Source organism: Nematolebias whitei, chromosome 5 (assembly GCF_014905685.2).
Source record: "Nematolebias whitei isolate Nwh7 chromosome 5, NemWhi1, whole genome shotgun sequence".
NCBI lineage: Eukaryota > Metazoa > Chordata > Actinopteri > Cyprinodontiformes > Rivulidae > Nematolebias > Nematolebias whitei.
In genome coordinates, this window is record NC_056502.1 from 21,223,762 (window position 1) to 21,241,730 (window position 17,969).

General features: G+C 39.8%; 2 protein-coding genes across 2 annotated transcripts; both read right to left on the reverse strand.

The window, feature by feature from the left end:
• Window positions 1-1,860: 1,860 nt before the first annotated feature.
• hoxa13b (homeobox A13b) lies at window positions 1,861-2,987 on the reverse strand. The gene is made up of 2 exons (XM_037677013.1): window positions 2,351-2,987; window positions 1,861-2,154 (listed from the first exon to the last, which is right to left on the reverse strand). The coding sequence occupies exons 1-2, from the start codon at window positions 2,985-2,987 to the stop codon at window positions 1,916-1,918; spliced, it is 876 nt and encodes a 291-aa protein (XP_037532941.1). The 3' UTR covers window positions 1,861-1,915.
• Window positions 2,988-6,474: 3,487 nt separating this feature from the next.
• hibadhb (3-hydroxyisobutyrate dehydrogenase b) lies at window positions 6,475-17,899 on the reverse strand. The gene is made up of 8 exons (XM_037677015.1): window positions 17,810-17,899; window positions 16,407-16,567; window positions 16,188-16,297; window positions 15,973-16,094; window positions 8,053-8,186; window positions 7,604-7,680; window positions 7,364-7,520; window positions 6,475-7,091 (listed from the first exon to the last, which is right to left on the reverse strand). The coding sequence occupies exons 1-8, from the start codon at window positions 17,877-17,879 to the stop codon at window positions 6,933-6,935; spliced, it is 990 nt and encodes a 329-aa protein (XP_037532943.1). The 5' UTR covers window positions 17,880-17,899; the 3' UTR covers window positions 6,475-6,932.
• Window positions 17,900-17,969: the final 70 nt, after the last annotated feature.

Here is a 17,969-nt window from a genome sequence, read left to right on the forward strand (position 1 = left end):
AAAGAATGAAGCAGGATGTGGCCTGTATAACAAAGCAACATTAATATAACATCAGAATTAAAGTTCAGAATTTGTTGATTTAAAAGACAGCAGAATGATGACATTGTCACAGAACATGGATTTGTTTCTGTGAACTGATACTGTTCTTGCTTTATAGCTTTATAAGGAGAAGACTTAGAGTCATTTGAAAGCAGTTTGATTTGTGTCATTAGACAAATGAGAAATAATTCAGAGCTGACAGGACACCATGCTTCGCTCAGAATTCATTTATTTGTTTGATCTCTCAATAAACATCTTTGTTATATTTATTTCAAAAACCTGCAGTTTTATCCTTGAAGATTTCAATGACTGTATGTACAGAGTGTTTTTTTTTATTTATTTTTTTATCCATACTAACTATAGCTGGCTTGATGATTTTGGAGTATTTGTAATTATCTGACTGACTGTTTAGGGCGCAATAACCAGAACCAGAACTTTATTCTGTAAATAAGTTATTTATCATGTAAACATGTTCTGACTGGAAGAGCCTAAATAAAACAGAATAAAAATCCATGTTTAAATCAAATCCTCCCAATTTTTTTCAACATGAGTAGGTAGGAATAATTTATTTCCCATGAAGAAAAAGGCAAAACAAAAAACAAACAAACAAAAAAAAAACAGAAAAATTACCCAAAAGTTTAATTTAAAAAAATCAATGAGAAGATATTTTGTGTGTGTGCCAAATCTGTCCATATATATATATATATATACAGTATATTATGGAAAATTAATGCAGCACACTACACAGAAAAATGCTGAAATAGTATGAATTTTTAGTAATTTTCTTAGCACAAGTTACAAACATTTATAATATTAATTATTATTATTATTTTACAATCGGTCTAATCTACAAAAAAATCGTCTAAACACACGCACGCACACACACAGACACTCACACACCGCAGGTTGCAGAAACACCATCTGTGATGACAAAGTTTCACCACTAGATGGCGTCAGCGGGTTTTCGTCCTGAAAGCTGCGCGCTTAGTTTCTCTGCAGGCCTTTACGGCCTTTTTACACTCTGCTTGTTATTAGAGAGAGACAATGTAAATTGTACTCGTTTTAAATATTTTTTTATCAACAAATAATTTTTTTACACATTTATAAAAATGAAAAAAATGGAAAAATGAATGCACACGAGAAAAGTACACTTGTCTCTCAGAGATTTATTGTCAACAAACGGTGACTATGCGGTTAAAAAAGGACGGATGGATAGTTGCAGATTCAGTACTTACACTTTAAATGAGTCTTTAAAAGTATTTAAATTCCTTGCTCAAATTAAAAGCATAAAAACGTTTCCCGGGGTGAAATACTGTGACAAACAGAACAGTCTCACGTTTGATAACAACGCGGGATAAATAATTATTTTAAATCTGGTTAACAGTTTCACGTAAAATACAAAAAGAAAAAATATATTGATTTATATTAATTTTTTGCCTATTTTTTTTTTTTGTTGTCACAACAAGAGGGGATTTTTAATGTTCTCTCACCACGAAACCAAAAATTGTTCAGGTGAGTTCACCGACGCGCTTGTTTTTGAATTTCACGTCATTTCTGTTTGGAACTAAACACGGAAAATGCGCACAAGTGGACGGAGTGTCCGCCAGCTTTAAAGTCTCATGATTCGGTGAAAACCCTGAAACATCCCAAGCAGAACTCCTTTAAATTCCAAACCACTTCCGATCTTCTGTCAACAGGCCGCGTGGACTGGTTCCAATTAAAGCCGTGAGGAAGGAAATGTTCAAACCAGAGGCGCTCTGGCGACAGAGCGCACGGGTCAAAACAGAATAAATTACAGCGCACTCCTTTCTGGAGGAAAGCGCCTCCACGTGCGCCTTTAAAATAAAATAATAAAAAGACTGTGTGTCCAAACTTGCTAACTGGAACTCTTGAATTTATTGACAACCTTCTTCTCCTTCACCCGCCTGTTCTGGAACCAAATCGTCACTTGTCTCTCTGTCAGGTGTGTCTGCGCGGATATCCGTCTCCTTTTGTCTTTGGTGATGAATTTATTGGCGGCGTACTCCCTCTCCAGTTCTTTGAGCTGCACCTTGGTGTAGGGCACGCGCTTCTTTCTGCCACGACGGACTGAGGGGTCTCCAGCAGATATCGTGTCTGTGGAGAAACAGGATTGTTAATAATAAAAATAAAGAAAACGAGTTTACATTTTTTGTGGTTGTGCGCCAGAAATTACGCATCGAAAATAACACCAAAAAAAGAAGAACTATGCAATATTTTGGGAGAGTTGATAACTCAGATAAAGTGCCATGTGTGTTTCTGCACACTTTTTTGAACATTTCAAAGAAGTCACCTTGTAAGGAGGATTTCCACAAAGGGTTGGACTGCGGCTGCTCCTTGGCGCAGTAAACCTGTCCACTCCAGCCGTTGGTGATGCTCCAGGGCTGGTAGGGCTCCATGGGCAGCAGAGGCTCGTGCCTCGGCTCGGATGGAGCACTCAGCGCAGGTACGACAGGAACATCTAGGTAGCTGGGCTGGTACGGGCCGGATGAGTAACCCTGGTAAAAGGCAAACTCCTTGGCCCGGGTGGAGAACTCCTCACCCGGAACCGAGGACTCCGCGTATTTCTCTGCGTAACCGGACGGTTGCGCGCAGGTTTTCACGCTGCTGTGGGACACCCTGCACGGGTAATAACCGCTGCCAAAATATCCATAGGGCAAAGAGGCATTTGGGGAGCTCTGGGTACCAGAACAGGGGCTGCACTGCTTCCCCGGCTCCCCCACACCGGAGACTGGCACCTCGCTCGCAGCGTAGGTCGCGCTGGGGGCCAGCGAGGGCGGATGCGCCAACAGATTCCTGCACTGGTTCGCCGCAAAGTTGCCTCCGCTGAAGCCCTCCATGTTCTTGCTCCTGTCCTCCAGGGCGCTGTCGCTGTAGAGAAACATCACCGGGTCGATCCAGTGCGAGTGGAGGAGTAACGAGGCGGTCATAGCATGTCCCGCACTCACAGGAGCGAGTCGGGTTTTTTTCTTCTTCTAAAAAACACAATCCCCCTTTCAACTGAGCAGAGACAGGGACTCAGACAGAGGAACGATAGCAAAAAAAACACAGTAGAGAACATGGAGATCGAAAGGTTATTGGTCAGGGTCGAGCACGTGATATGCAAACAAGGTGAGAAACGTCTAGACATCTGATAAGGCAGATCAGATTTTACACCAAAATATGCTCACTCCATGGGATGTGATAGAAGAAAATGCATTTCGATATATTTATCTCGTTTTGTTTAATTGATTTCAGTGATGTGGTTAAATGTTAAACCTGGAAAACTTGGTTTATTTTGTTTATATGCAACATTTGGGGGCAGAGTTTGTGCGTAATGAGACGCGTAATTTGAAAAGAGCTGATTTTAAAGACAAAACACCGGATATTTCCACAACTCTAGGGGAAGCTTTGCTTGTTCTTCTTTGTTTTTGCTTTTTTAATACTTTCTTTCAGTCAAAAGTGGAAATCTGTAGCAAAAACATCGAATTACTGAAGTGACTGTGAAATTTGGTTTTACGCACAAAAAATGATGAACTTTTAAATAGATTATACGTTTTCTTCCCCCCTAAATTTACAGACAAGTATAGGTCCAAGATGAGTGTCCCTGAAGGCACCACATATGGTCGGCCCTGATGGTGGGAGACGCGGCTGGAGGCCAAGGTCAAGGTGAAAACTGCAGCGGCCAGAAGGAAAAGTCAGACGTTTGATGTCTTGATGGAGGAAATTTAGAAACAAAGTTCTGCGTTTGTCTCCGAATTACTAACTTCTGGGTTAAAAATAATCTCCAAAGCTATAGAGTTGATCCGGAGCCTAAATAAAAATAAAATGTGGTCTGCAGCTGGGTCGCTCCAACAAACACTCAGCTGTGAGGAATGAAAAGAGACGAACACGCACAAAACGTGATGGTTTAACCTTGAACTTCATTTCCCCCCTCCCTTATTTAATTTGTGTCATTTCACTTTATGTTTCAAGTCAAAGTGAAGTGTGGCTGCCCAAATACATCTGAGCACCTTTTTGAATTTTAATATAATTTTCCCACCTTTTGAGGCTGTAAATCTTTATGGGCCAAGTTCAGCTTGTATGTGTGGTGGTGCGGAGAGCAGAAAATATATCATCTGTTGGTTTTATATGTTGTATGGTTAATATCTTAAATCTGCTTTTTATTTAGCATTACACTGCAGATTTACCAGAAAAAAAGACACATTCTTCTCTGAATTTCCACACTGGAGCAGGAACCACTGGAGCCAGACATCCTTCTCATTAAAAACAACTGTTTGGTTGAAAAAGCGAGGCTTTTTACACTAAAATTAAATTGATTCATCCTCAGTTTACAGCTTCAGTTCGCGGGTTTCTAATGAAGAGACACACAATTTATACAGTGCAAAACTCTTCAACGTTTCATCTGCGCTTTAGTCAATTTAAAATGAAAATTGGCTATTTGCTTACAAAACAAAATAAAACAGATGGTTTAAAAAACAATTTCAACTTATTAAAATCGACTCAATTCATATAGTCACAGATTCATGAATCAGACACAAAATAACTCTGACCAGAATATTTTTTAACACACATTTAAAAATAAAAAAAAATTCAACTAAAATGCCTTTATTTTGGCAAAATAAAATCCCTTTCGACAAGAGTGATTTTCAACTACAGTGGGTGGTGACCGACTTTCAGTCAGGAGCAGTTTTCAGTGCCCGGACAAAAAACACTTAAAGAAAAAAAGTACTTTTTGATTATTATGTCAGTTTTACGTCAGCTACATTACTATTTGGAGTCATTGCATCTCAGCGGCTGGAGTCAGTAAAAAAAAAAAAAAAAAAGTGAAGTAAGAGTTTTGTTCTGATGCATGCTCAATAATCCAGGTAAATAAATCTTAAAAGGTTAAGTCAGTTGCATTGTAAGAGGGTGACGATCGTTAAACAGAGCGGAGGCCTTCGTGTCCAATTGTCCCCCTCTTACAATTTTATCACTCAGCCCTCTGTGAATAGCAAGCGGGCGTCAGGGCACTAATTATTGGTCATAGGCTGATGGTCCTTTTGCACGTGGACATGAGAAGGTGTTATTTATATGACTGAGTTTGTTGCAGCTCCTCAGACTGAAGAAGTCCTTTGGATAACAAGAACTATCCATCCAGAGGTCTTTACTCAACTTTTTAGATTTACTTTTAGTTTTGATCAAATGCATCAAATTGCGCTTAAAAGGAACATTTCCCTCATTTGCAGGTTGCTTTGATTTGTCGTTAAACTTGTTTTGTGTGTTTGCATATTGTGATTTTCTATTCAATCATTTCAGACTCAAACTGCACCATATTTTCACTGAATATATTTGAGAAGCTTTACATTTTTCTCGACTGGGTCACAGCTTGTCATTTTAAATGGTAATGGTGGGGTCTCGAAGCCAGAGCAGTTAAAAAGCATTGTTTCACAAAATAAGGCATGACATTGTGGTGCCAAAGGTTTAAACAAAATAAAACAAAATGCATTTCTGCTTTTACAATGCTTTATTCTGGAATAAACCAGGAACAGACCCAACATTTCCAGCCCAGAGGCCTATTGTTGCAACACTTTGTGCACCATGTCACAAACATCACAAACGACAGCAGCACATTGTTTATTTTTGTGATACTTCAGCGTAAGGCACATAAAAAAAAAATAAAAAAAAAGAAGCAGTGAAGTGTCAAACACTGTAAATGCAACAAAATGCTAATAATTATCCCGGCATTTACAAATCAAACCTGAAGCTGAGTGCAGATTAAAAAGTGAAGCTGCTTTGAGCGTGCAGGCAGCAGTGAATGATGTGTGTGTGTAAGTCTGCTGGAGGCCTGAGACCAAAGTGCTGCTCTGTTTGCAGAACCCATCAAGCAGATGACAGCGCAGCTCTCAGCCTACAGTGCTTAATGGACTTTTTATGACTTTTGTCTTGTGATCGCCTGACCTGTGGTACCTTGGCCTCTCAGTGGTTGTTGGTAAAGGAGATCAGAAACATGCCGCTCTCCTGCTCTGGCGTACAAGAAAGCAAAAAAGGAGGAAAGATCACCCAATTTGTGGCAGCGTATAAGTGGTGCTTTGACCCATTAAAGGCAGAGTGCAGAAATATTTAAATCTCCTGAGAAAGAGAGATGATGCTCTGCACATCCAGGCAGAAGTTCGTTCAAAGCAGTTTGAGCTTCTGACTTGGTGAATTGGATGCAAAGGAAATTATTTGTTTTCAAAGTTCTCAGATGTGAGAATCATGCATTGAATGCCCAAATTAGTGCAGCTCAAAAAAAAAAAAAGTCCTTCGCAAAACCTGAGGCTCGTCCCCATTTGAATGAAAGATTGTGGAGAGGAGCTCTTTCCAACAGTTAATTTAGAAATTTTTTTTTTTTTTAAATCAGCATTTGTTTTAGAAAAACGTGCTAGCAGTTCTGTGCACGCCGATTTCTGGTTAACATTAAGATGAAAAGACAGAGGCTATAAAAGGAAATGTGGTGCACAAAGCAGGACGCCACTACCCTTCTGTATTCATCTTTATTCTCTGACAGAATGACACTCAGAATAACAGCTCCTACGTCAAAAGGAAATAACTCATCTGAACAGAAACAACAGCAAAAATAAAAGTAAACAGAAGATAAATAAAAAAAAAAACTGTATAAGTTGTATTTCATTGGATTTCTTCTGCATTTAAGTGACCGTTTAATTGTTTTTTCGTTGTAAAACTCCAAACAGTGCCTGATTATAAAAATCTTATTCACATGTGAAACATCATTTCCATTATGATTCAGGGCTTTTGCAATTTTGAAAAAAAAAAAAAAGTCAATATGTGGAAATATAACTATGCTATGTTAGTCCTGTGCAGGGAGAGGCACGTGGGGTGGGGAGGGTATGTTACAGACGGTGCGGAAGCTGATATTACTGACTGTCCTCCTCACGCAGGAACTGGAACACGGAGGAGAAATCTTTATTGGCGTAACCACGTGCGCACATCATCCGATAGATCTGATGGGCTAAGGAGCCGAGGGGGACAGGAGTCCTCGTGGTGGTGGCTGTGTTCTGCGCGAGGCCCAAGTCCTTAAAAAGAAAAGCAAAGGAACATCAGGAAAATACAGCAACACACAGGAATGCACACACACAGTTATTTGTGAGCGTTCATCGATTTATTTCAAGGGTTATGAATTAGAAACAAGTTTTGATAACACTAAAAAAAAGATGTTAAACAAGCATTTCAATTATTTTCTTCACCCTTTTCTCCACGTTAATGTAATAAATCTAAATATATTGGGGGCAGGAGGGGGAACTGATTCTACTGGGTCATATACATGACCACTAGCTTATAAACTGACCTTAGTCATGAGCTGTGTGCCAAACCCCCCCTGGTAGTTATTCCCAGAAGGAACTCCCTCCATGACTCCTGGCACTGGGTTGTAGGTGTCACTGGACCAACAGCGACCAGAACTCATGTTCAGAATTTTGGCCAAAAGTTTGGGATCAAGACCAAGTCTGTGGGTAAAGGCACACATCATCAGAAGTTACGTCACAGCATGGCATTACTTTTTAAATGCATTTTGGACATTTTCTTTTACCTGATCCCCAAGTTCATCGTCTCCGAAGTCCCTATCATTCCAATGGCTAAAAGCATATTGTTACAGATTTTGGCAGCCTGCAACAAGATAAAAGCAGCATCTATTACCACAAAAACACAGCTAATTACTATGATAAATAAGTGACAAGCACACAGTTTTATTTATCTTCAAGGAATAGGTCAGATCTTTTGAAGAGGTGTTAACGAACAAATATCTTACCTGTTATAGATAGTTCTTTGAACATCAGTTTGAAGAAAACTAGCCGTGCGATTTAATTGAACTATATTTCCAAACTAAGGTTGTTCAAAGAGCTAGCTAAGACCAGTAATTATTTGATCAGAAACTTTCCACAGAACCTCATTTTGAAAGAGCTGAACTATTGCTTTAAAGGAGATTTGAATATTACCCCGCCCCCCAAGTATTTTACTCATAATGCTATTTGCTCACACCTGTCCAGTTCCAACGTGACCACAATAAACCACATTAGCTCCCATGCAGCTGAGAAGCTCTTTGGCTGCATTAAATTCCTCTTCCGCTCCTCCGACCATGAACGTCAGTTTACCTGAACTGGCAGCCCCCACACCTAGAAAAAGACAAAAGCACGCTCAAATACAATGACAGGAAGAAAAAATGAAATCACATTAAAAAGGAATTTATATGAATTAGCCGATTAGTAAAACTTGTATAACAGATTTTATCGAGCACGTGTATCAAAATGTGTTTTCATCTAATATAAAGGAGCAAAAATATTAATTTGATACAAGTCAGAAAATAGAAGCAAAAGCAAAATAAAAATAATAAATAAATAAATAAAATTTTAATGTACTTAAATATCCAGAATAAGATGTTTTTAACAACCAGTTGCCAAATAACAAGCAACACCGAAGTATTTTATTGTAAGACACCACAGAACAAAGAAAAACGGGGAAAATAAAAGAAGAGAATCTGACTAACATAAAAAAAAAAAAAAAATTTTTTTCAACATGTCAATAAATGACATAATATATTCTTTGCTCTATAAACATGCTGTGGCTTTAGAGTCAGTCATTGTGGAATTCATGAGCATTATGCGCAGAAAGCAAAAACCAACAGTGGTCGTAGAGCTTCTGATCCATTAGACACAAATTTAACTGATTCACTTTGTTCCAACACTGTCAGCAATGGTTTGGTTACAATTTGTCTAAATGCAGGAACAGTTGGTTTCAGTAAATAGAGGGTTAAAATCTTGGCACTCTACAATTACCAGGTGCCTGACATATGGGTGCCAAGTAGTTACCCAACACAGTCTTATAATTAATCCCAGAGTTTACAAGAAGCCAGTGGAGAAGAGCCAAGTTGGGTGTTAGAAGTTTTTCCTTCCCCTATCCTCGTGGGCAGTCTGCTTGAAGCAAAAGATGGGGCCAAAAGTTACAAAAACAGGAACAAGAAAACAATGAGTTGTGACTTTTGAATTTAGCACAAACAATAAGAAACCTAATTAACTAAACCAACAACTGAGTCAACACATCAGTGATGATTCCCACATGAACACAATAACAGAAACAAGAAAATAAAGTTGAACATTTCTTATATTAATGCAACATTTTTACTAACGTTCAGACATTACTGTCAAAGATGCAGGTGAAGGTATATTTAAGATTCTTAATCCTCATTTTATTACATGAAATGCTGGGAATGTGTCACTGTTCTGTTGCCACAGTATGATTCAGGAAAAAAAACATAGTCCTCTTTATTATTTCTTTCTTTATTTGAGTTAAGTTTACACCAGACGGTAGCTGACCAAACGACAAAAGTGTTTTGCATTTGCTCCCTGATCTGAACTCGAATGGTGTTCCTTTGTTGGACTTCTGTGCTAAGCACGGGCTGTCCATAATGAACACCATGTTTGAGCACAGGGTGGTTCATAAGTGTACTTGGTACCAGGCCACCTTAGGCCAAAGGTTGATCGATTTTGTAATTGTGTTGTCAGACCTGCAGCCCTATGTCTTGGACACTCAGGTGAAGAGAGTGCAGAGATGTCAATTGATCACCACCTGGTGGTGAGTTGGATCCGGATGCTGGGGGAGGCTGCCGGACAGACCTGGTAAACACAAATGTATAGTGAGGGTGAACTGGGAATGTCTGGTGGAGCCCCCATCTGTGCAACTTTCAACTCATACCTTTGGGAGTTTTTCACATGTCCCAAGGGAGGTCAGGGACATGGAATCTGAATGGGCCATGTTTAAGAACTATATTGCAGATGCAGCTTCCCAGAGCTTGTGGCCTCATGGTCATTGGTGTCTGTCGTGGCGGCAACCAAAGGACCAACTGGTGAACACCAGTGGTGATGGAGGCCGTCAAGTGGAAGGCCTTCAGGACTCCTAATGAAACTGATGGGTACAGGGTAGCCAGAAGGACTGCAGTTTTGATGGTTGGGGATGCAAAAACCCGGGCATGGGAGGAATTCGGGGAGGTCACGGAGAAGGAGTTTCGGATGGCCACAAGGAAGTTCTGGTAAACCATTTACCGTGACTCAGAAAAGTGGGACCCTTCACTAGCTGTGTTTGGGTTGGGTGAGGGACTGCTGACCCAGACTGAGGATATTGCTGAGCGGTGGTAGGAGTACTTTGAGGATCTCCTAAATCCACCCACCCACCATGTCAGAGTCAGAGAGTCAGAGATTCTTCATTGTCATTCACACCACATGTGGTGGGACGAAATTATGTACACAGGGTCCCAGTTACATCCAACAATAAAATGTAGAAGAAAAACAATGATAACATCTAAGATATGAACTAAGAAAAACATCAACTAAAAATATACTAAGCACTAGGGCTGCAACTAACAATTATATCAATAACCGATTCATCGGCTGATTATTTTTTCGATTAATCCATGAATCGGCAAAAAAACCCACAACGTTTAATTTCCACCCCTTTATTCCAAAATTGAACATTTGACTGACATAGCAATTCACACAAAAAACAGGTTGCTATTTGACTATTCTGTTAGTAAAATATTGAATAAAAAAAATAAAAGTTAGTCAAATAGTTTAAAAAAACAAATGTGCACAAAAATATATACAAATGTATCTTTATACCTGCACAATATGTAGCTACTTTATAAAATGTGTCATTGAGGGAAGAGTGTAACCTGGATTAAAAATGTGGATTATTGTAACCTGGACTAAAAGTGTGGATTATTGTAACCTGGATTAAAAGTGTGGATCATTGTAGTGAAGCCTTCGTCTTCAACCATCAACAGAGGCCTCATGTCAAGTGACAGAGGAGCTGTGGACGCATTCTCATCTACCTGCCAGCTGTGCCTGACCACTGAGATCCTAGAACTAGCAGGAAACACAGCCTGTGACTGCAGAAGGACGGGACCGTCCCACGGCACCTGCAGCCATCTGTCCACAGTGACGAGGAGCTTGGCATGCTGCTGGGAGGAGTGGCCATCATTCTGAGAGGAGTTCAGTCTGGCATTCAGGTGGTCCTGCAGCCTGGGGGAACCGAGAAACCAGCCGAGTTTGGGTGGATGGATCGGACGGCATCTGCGGCCAGTTTCTTCAGATCTGCTGTGGGATGGACCTTTATAAGAGATCCTTCCTGCCTACAGCAATATCTACAACATCGCTTAATGAAACGAAGATAAAGAGTTACAACAAGCGAGCAGTTCGGTAGGCGGGGCACTCGGTTCTGTTGATGGGGTGGGGCGCCCCACTTGTATAATGGTAGGGGAAGCACTGCATTCAATAAAAAATAATTAAAAGACCACATCACAGATGGTGTCAAAGGCCAGGGAGAAGAGATGGGTTTTATGAAGGGATTAAAAACAAATAGAGAAGAGGCTTGTCTGATGTCCAAGGGAAGGTTAAAAAAAAAAAAAAAAGAAGCTGTCACAGCAAACACACGGTCTCCTCTGAGCTTACGTTTTGTCTTCGGCACACTCAGTAGCAGCTGATCAGCTGAGGGCTGAGGCTCGAGAGGGTGCGTAGGGATGTAGCAACTAAGACAGATAGGGTGGGGCAAGTCCATTAAGAGCTTTAAAAGCAAATAAAATAATTTAAAAATGAATCCTAAAATGCACAGGCAGCCGGTGCAGGGGAGGTTAAAATACGGGAAATTTGATCAAATATTCATGTGCCAGTTAAAAGCCATCACCAAAAAAGATACATTTAATCTTTTTAATTTAAAAACAAAAAAATTGGTGAAGCCAGTGTTTAATGTCAGTAATACACTCAATAAAAGAAGTGTGGAGGTTAGTACATTTAGACTTCATAGACAAATAAATTTATAGATCGTCTGCATAGCAGTCAAAAGAAATGTGATGTCTGGGTATAACTGATCCATGTGGCAGCATATACAGAGAAAAAAGAGATGACCGAGAATAGAGCCCTGTGGCACACCATAAGAAAGAGGAGCAATCAAGGAAGACAGATTACTCAACATTGGTCAAGTAGGAGGTGAGCCACTTAAGAGCTGAAACAGATATACCAACATAGTGTTGAAGACGAGAGAAGGACAGCATGATCCACTGTATCAAACAGCTGCAAGGTCCAGCAGCACCAAAGCAACAGGACACTTAGCATCCACAGTTATGGCAATATCAATTATGGACTTTTAACAGGGCTGATTCATTACTATGATAAGTTCTAAATCCAAATTGAAATTTTTCATAAATGCCATGTTTTCCTAAGACTGGTGTTTCCCCTACCATTATTTAAGGAGGGAGCCTCGCCCTGTCAACAGGACCGAGCATCCCACCTCCCCACCCCCCATGCAGCTCAACCACTTCTGGATGGGGAGCGGAGAGCTCTCTTACCCCCACCCCCAAATACTGCCGGCACTAATGTTGCACTACGCTAACCAACCCCCAACAACCGTGCATGCAATACAAACGTAGTAGTGAATTAGTTGATCTAATAGTTTTCCATGTGCAAAAGAGAAACTCAAGATCAAATAACAAAAAGGTTAAATAATTTCATCTGGACTAGTTTCTTTAAGGGAGAAATGTTTCGTCTTCCATCACGAAGACTTCATCATTCTGTGGCCTGCCAACCAGATCTGTCTGTCCCATAAGTAGCCTTCACTGCTGTGTTTCAAGTCTAGGAGGTTGGCTATACACAGTGGTAGTCATCTTGGATTTTGACATGGCAACCCAATTTAGGTCAATACCTTGCCAAGACCTATCTTACGTCTAGCTAATAAAGTTAAATCAGGTTCTCTGGACGAATTCTTCTTTGTTGAAATGTTTCGTTTTTTATCTAAAAGACTCCTTTAGTCTGAGGAGCTGCAACAAACTCAGTCTTATGAATAGCACCTTCTCATAGTGGATCAACTAGTTTGCTGGTGACAGCCAAACCTACTGTAGCTGTTCACATGTAAAAGGAGGACCATCAGCCTAACAGTTGATCGTTAGTGCCCTAACAATTTGTCGTTAGTGCCCTGATGACCACTTGCTATTCACAGAAGGCTGAGTGATGCAACAACAGCATTGTAAGTGGGTGACATTTGAAGATGGAGATCCCCGCTCCTGTTTAATGATGGACGGGCAGGGTCTCTGTGTTCATCTGTTACCCTCTTGCAGCACCTCAGACAAAAGAAGTCTTTTGGATAAAAGAAATAGACATTTCATCAAAGAAGAATTCATCCAGAGGACCTGACTTAACCTTGCTAGATTTTTCTACCTGGATTATTGAGCATGCATCAGGACATTATTTACACCTAGATGCAGCCACACACCAAAATGGAAGTCTGTATCTCATTTATTTAAATTTTCAATAGCTCACAAGATGGATGGATAGACGCCGGTATTTCCAATACCCTCTTAGCTCTGCGACGTGGAACAACAAAACTAGCAGTTTTTGAAAGAAAGCATTTACCCTTGCCCTGATTTTCAAAGTTTGACATAAAGATTACACAAAATTTTAGTTGAATATTTGTAAATGTGACTGAGATGTGATAATTTTTGCGTTTGATTTGGATAATTAACTGTGGTGGTCATCTTAAATCAGGTTGCCTCCAAAAGCTGTTCAATTGTAGATGTATGTCCAGTGATTAGTTCAAGTTTCATTCAAATTCATACATTTTAGATTTAAGCATAACACTAGGAACTGTCTCCACCCTCATTTGCCCCACTCTGGGCCCATGAGCAAGGCCCTTAACCCACCCACCTGCTCCCCGGGTCTTAGATGGCAGCCCACTGCTGCACTTGTGCTCACATGTGCAATGGGAAAAATGCAGATAATTAATTTCCCCACTGGGGATTAATAGAGTACAATAAATAAAAAAATAAAATAAATCATGTCCATGCCCAACTCTGGCCGATCCGGCTGAGGTCTTTCCTGGATCCTCTCTTGATGATTTTGCATGTTGGCTGGATCGTCATAGCAAGAAGACTTGGGGCTCATGTACTGTAATTTTTTGCAGCACCCAACAATGGAAAACCTGAAGCTCATGCTATTCCTGCTCATCATTCTGTCATCAAAAACAAGTTAAAACAGAGCCAGAGAAGAAGTCTGTTTGCTGACAAAGAAACACAGTGGAAAGCTACATGAGAGTGAACAAAGCCATACAGTAGTATCATGCCACAGTGAGGGGGCAAGACAACATAGGGAGGTAAGTCAAAGCTAGCTAACGTTAGCTGGTTTACAGACATTTGAAGTTGCACGTATAACCGGGCCAGTGAACCAATTAACGGCCTGCAGTCTGCTGATGTTAAATATTCGGCATGAGTTGGCCTGCATGGAACCACTGGTCTCTGTGTTCCAAACATCAAGCTGGAAATGGGCTAAACAGTGCAATGCAAAACCTGGAGCACAGGCCGGGACAACCCAGAATGGGCTGGCCCTTACAATGCAAAAGGGCTAAAAGTCTCTTCAGTGTGTCCTGGGTCTTCCCCGGGGGTCTCTCAGTTGGATATGCTTGGGAAAACTCCCTAGAAAGATGTCTAGGGGGGCATCCTTACCACATGCCCAAACCACCTCAGCTGGCTTCTCTCTGTGTGGAGGAGCAGGGGCTTTACTCGCAAGTCTCTCCCGGATAGAGATGTGATGTTTGTGAACAATCCAAATCTTCTGAATGACTCTTTAAAACTAATGATGGAAACTGAGTTATTTTTGTTATTAACCTTAACTTAACCAGACAAATCCCATTGAGAAAATATATCTCTTTTACAAGGGAGGCCTGTGGGCAACTGAGAGCATTGTTTGCACTCATCATGCTCAATAACATTCCTGCTGATGTACTGTAATGTGAGTGATATTAACTCTCCCATGTAATCACTCTTACTATGACCAGTCAGTGAGGAACAAAAATAACTAGTTGTTTTGATATCCTCAAGGTTTGATTGACATTATATGGATATGATACAATTGATATGATTTGGTGATGCGTCTTCAAGCAGAGTCCTTGGCTCAGATCCGCTCCTTCCTGTCTGCAGCGAACCTTTCGATGACGGCTTATACATGGAGGGGAGGGGGTGAGGGAGGGCTGGAGGTTATTCTATAAAACTAACTTGTCCAGTTCAGAAGTTAGAGCAGGTCAGCATTTCAGGCGGATGAGAGAATTGATAAGAGTGTGATCTTGCAAGTGCATTTAACATCCTGTGAATGCTGGACTGCTCTCCAAAGCTTTGTAAATAAATCTGATGAACTACACCTTGGTCTGTTTGGAAAGCTCCCTTTTCCCACGACACTCCTTTTTTAAATTTCTTTCTCCTCATGATTTTCTCATGTTTTCCTCCTCAGATGCAGACACACCCACTACTCCTTTGCTTTTCCACTGAGATGAAGAACAGGCAGAGGAGTGCAGCAGTTGTTATAAATGGGAATAATATGCTTAGCAGGGGAAGTGGGGTTTGTTCACTCGACAAGTCAATGTGTACTGTCCTTACGTCATGTCGCTACTGTTCAAAATTGAACGGATCTTTTAAATGAACAGATCTATGAGCTCTGGCTTCCTTTAAAGAGCCACATGTCCCATCTCTACTCCTGTAAAAGTGAACTTCTCACCCGATCTCTAAGAGAGTCCAGCTATCCTGCAGAGAAAGCTCATTTCGGCTGCTTATATCTGCAGTCTCATTCCTTTGTTCACCACCCAAAGTTCGCAACAATAAATGAGGGTAGGAACATTGAACGATCAGCAAACAGAGAGCTTTGCCTTACAGCTCAGCTCCATCTACACCACAACAATCTAGCACAGAGTATATAATACTGCAGAAGCTGCACCAATCAGTGAGTCTATCTCACGCTCCATTCTTCCCACACTTGTGAACAAAACCCCGATACACTTGAACTCGTCCACTTGAGGCAGCTCCTCACTTAAAATCCAGATTATATTAGACAATGAAGCGTAATAAAACCATGGAGGAAAAAGTATACAATTTACCTCCTGAGACTGGCGCATCCATAAAAACTGCCCCCAATTTCTCAGCAGCAGAAGCCATCTCTTTAGAAACAGCTGGGTCAATTGTGCTGGAGTCAACAAGCAGGGAGCCTTTCTTTATTTTTCTGTAAAAAAAAAAATATATATAAAAATGTTAACCTGCATGTTAAATATAATCAAAAAATTGTAAAATGCACAATTGAAGTAAAAAAGTGTACTTAAGAATGCCATTGGGTCCAGTGTACACATCAATGACATTGGGACTAGAGGGCAGCATGGTGATAATTCGATCTGCTTTGTCTGCTACTTCTGCAGGATTATCCACAATCTGTAAACACACAATATATATATATATATATATATATATATATATATATATAAAAAACAACGTGTTGGGCAATATTCAAAACCATGCACATACATTGAACATGCTTTACCTGAGCACCCAGCTCTTGCACCTCTTTGCAGGACTCTGGGAACACATCTGTAGCAATTACTGGGTATCCGTGCTTAAGCAGATTTTTTGCCATTGGGTTTCCCATATTTCCCAAACCAACAAACCCAACCTGTGTCTTTGAGGCCATAGACCTTGTGGAAACTACAACATAAAAAAGATAAATAAAAAAATTGATTATTATTTAAACACATTCATTGTGTCAAGACTGAAAATAAGATATGAATAATGAAAAGAAAGCACAATGTAATAAGAGAATCACTGTTTTAAAAAATGATTTTATATTTAAAAAGTAGCCAAAGTTTTCTTTTTTCCTACTTTAGACTTGCATTTTTACGTGACTTATGGGTGAAATTAGACAATTTGTATTCCCACTTTTTCAAAATTAAAATACTAACTTTTAATGCTGGTCTTTATTTGACATAGTAAAACTTTCTTTTTACATCTTACAGAAAAAGAAAATGTTATTGTGAGAAAAAAAAATCTACTAAAAAGCTTGCAAAGTATTTTGTGAACAAGATAAATTTGGAATATTTTTTGGCACCAGGAATCACCTATTTTACAAATACTGTAATTATAACAGTACATGCAATATAATTTATTTAAATCTCAGCCATTTTCAATTAAATTCTAGTCAGTGTATTTATATAGTGCCAAGTCACAACATACATTGTCTCAGGGCACAGTACAAGAACATTCCCATACATTCATTTTCAGTGCTGCTCACTTAAAAAAACAAACCATTTAATTGCATACACATAATATTAACTTTAGTTCTGCGTTTGCAATGATTCTCAATAACTAAAGGCATGCTGAATCCTAAGAGTTGAAACAAAGCAACTGATTTATTTTATTGCTTTAGGATTTCTTCTATCTAAAGCTTCAAGCTTGAGACATTAAGGGAAAAAAGAAACATTTTGCGCTTATTGCACTGTTTTTACTTCAATATGATTAGCTAATACAGGATTCGAAAAACGCTTACAATGGGTAAACGATTTTTTACATTTATATTTGATGAGATCAGGTTTTCTCTAGGAACGGTTTCACTTTATTCTGGGTGTAGCACTCACAATTCCTCAAATGATGAAATGAGCACAGAAGGACACAGGACCAAATGTTTACAATATTTTTTTAGAATCATGAGTTAAGGCAATAGAGTCACAATAGCTGAAAATCTGTAGCTCTGGCAAACAACCGGACGAAATAATAAGAATAGAAACACAATTAGTTATGGAGCTCAACAACTAATAATCTGAACTTCTCTCAAGAACTATTAGGTAACACAACCCATGTTACACAATGTAATGTTACAAAAACTCACTGGGCTTCAGAAATTAGCGCATACACATGCACACTGTGTGCATAATGTTAGTTTATCCTCCTTACCATATGCAAAATCAGCATGTTTGTGACACCTTCCCACCAGATACCGAAATCCTCTCAACGCAGCGGCCATGCTTCTTTCCTCTTGACCTTACGTGTGACGTAGCTGTACGTAGAGGAATGACAAGCGGCCTGTCCAATCAGATTGAAGATTCAAGAAGCT

Bases quoted from the DNA above. Each gene is read 5' to 3' on its own strand.
- hibadhb (XM_037677015.1), bottom strand. From the start codon at position 17,879: ATGGCCGCTGCGTTGAGAGGATTTCGGTATCTGGTGGGAAGGTGTCAC. The intron at 16,298-16,406 runs GTAAAGCATGTT...GTGTGTTTACAG, and splicing joins TGCAAGAGCTGGGTGCTCAG to ATTGTGGATAATCCTGCAGA. The intron at 7,681-8,052 runs GTGTGAGCAAAT...ATCTTGTTGCAG, and splicing joins GTCACGTTGGAACTGGACAG to GCTGCCAAAATCTGTAACAA.
- hoxa13b (XM_037677013.1), bottom strand. From the start codon at position 2,987: ATGACCGCCTCGTTACTCCTCCACTCGCACTGGATCGACCCGGTGATG. The intron at 2,155-2,350 runs GTGACTTCTTTG...GTTTCTCCACAG, and splicing joins GTGGAAATCCTCCTTACAAG to ACACGATATCTGCTGGAGAC.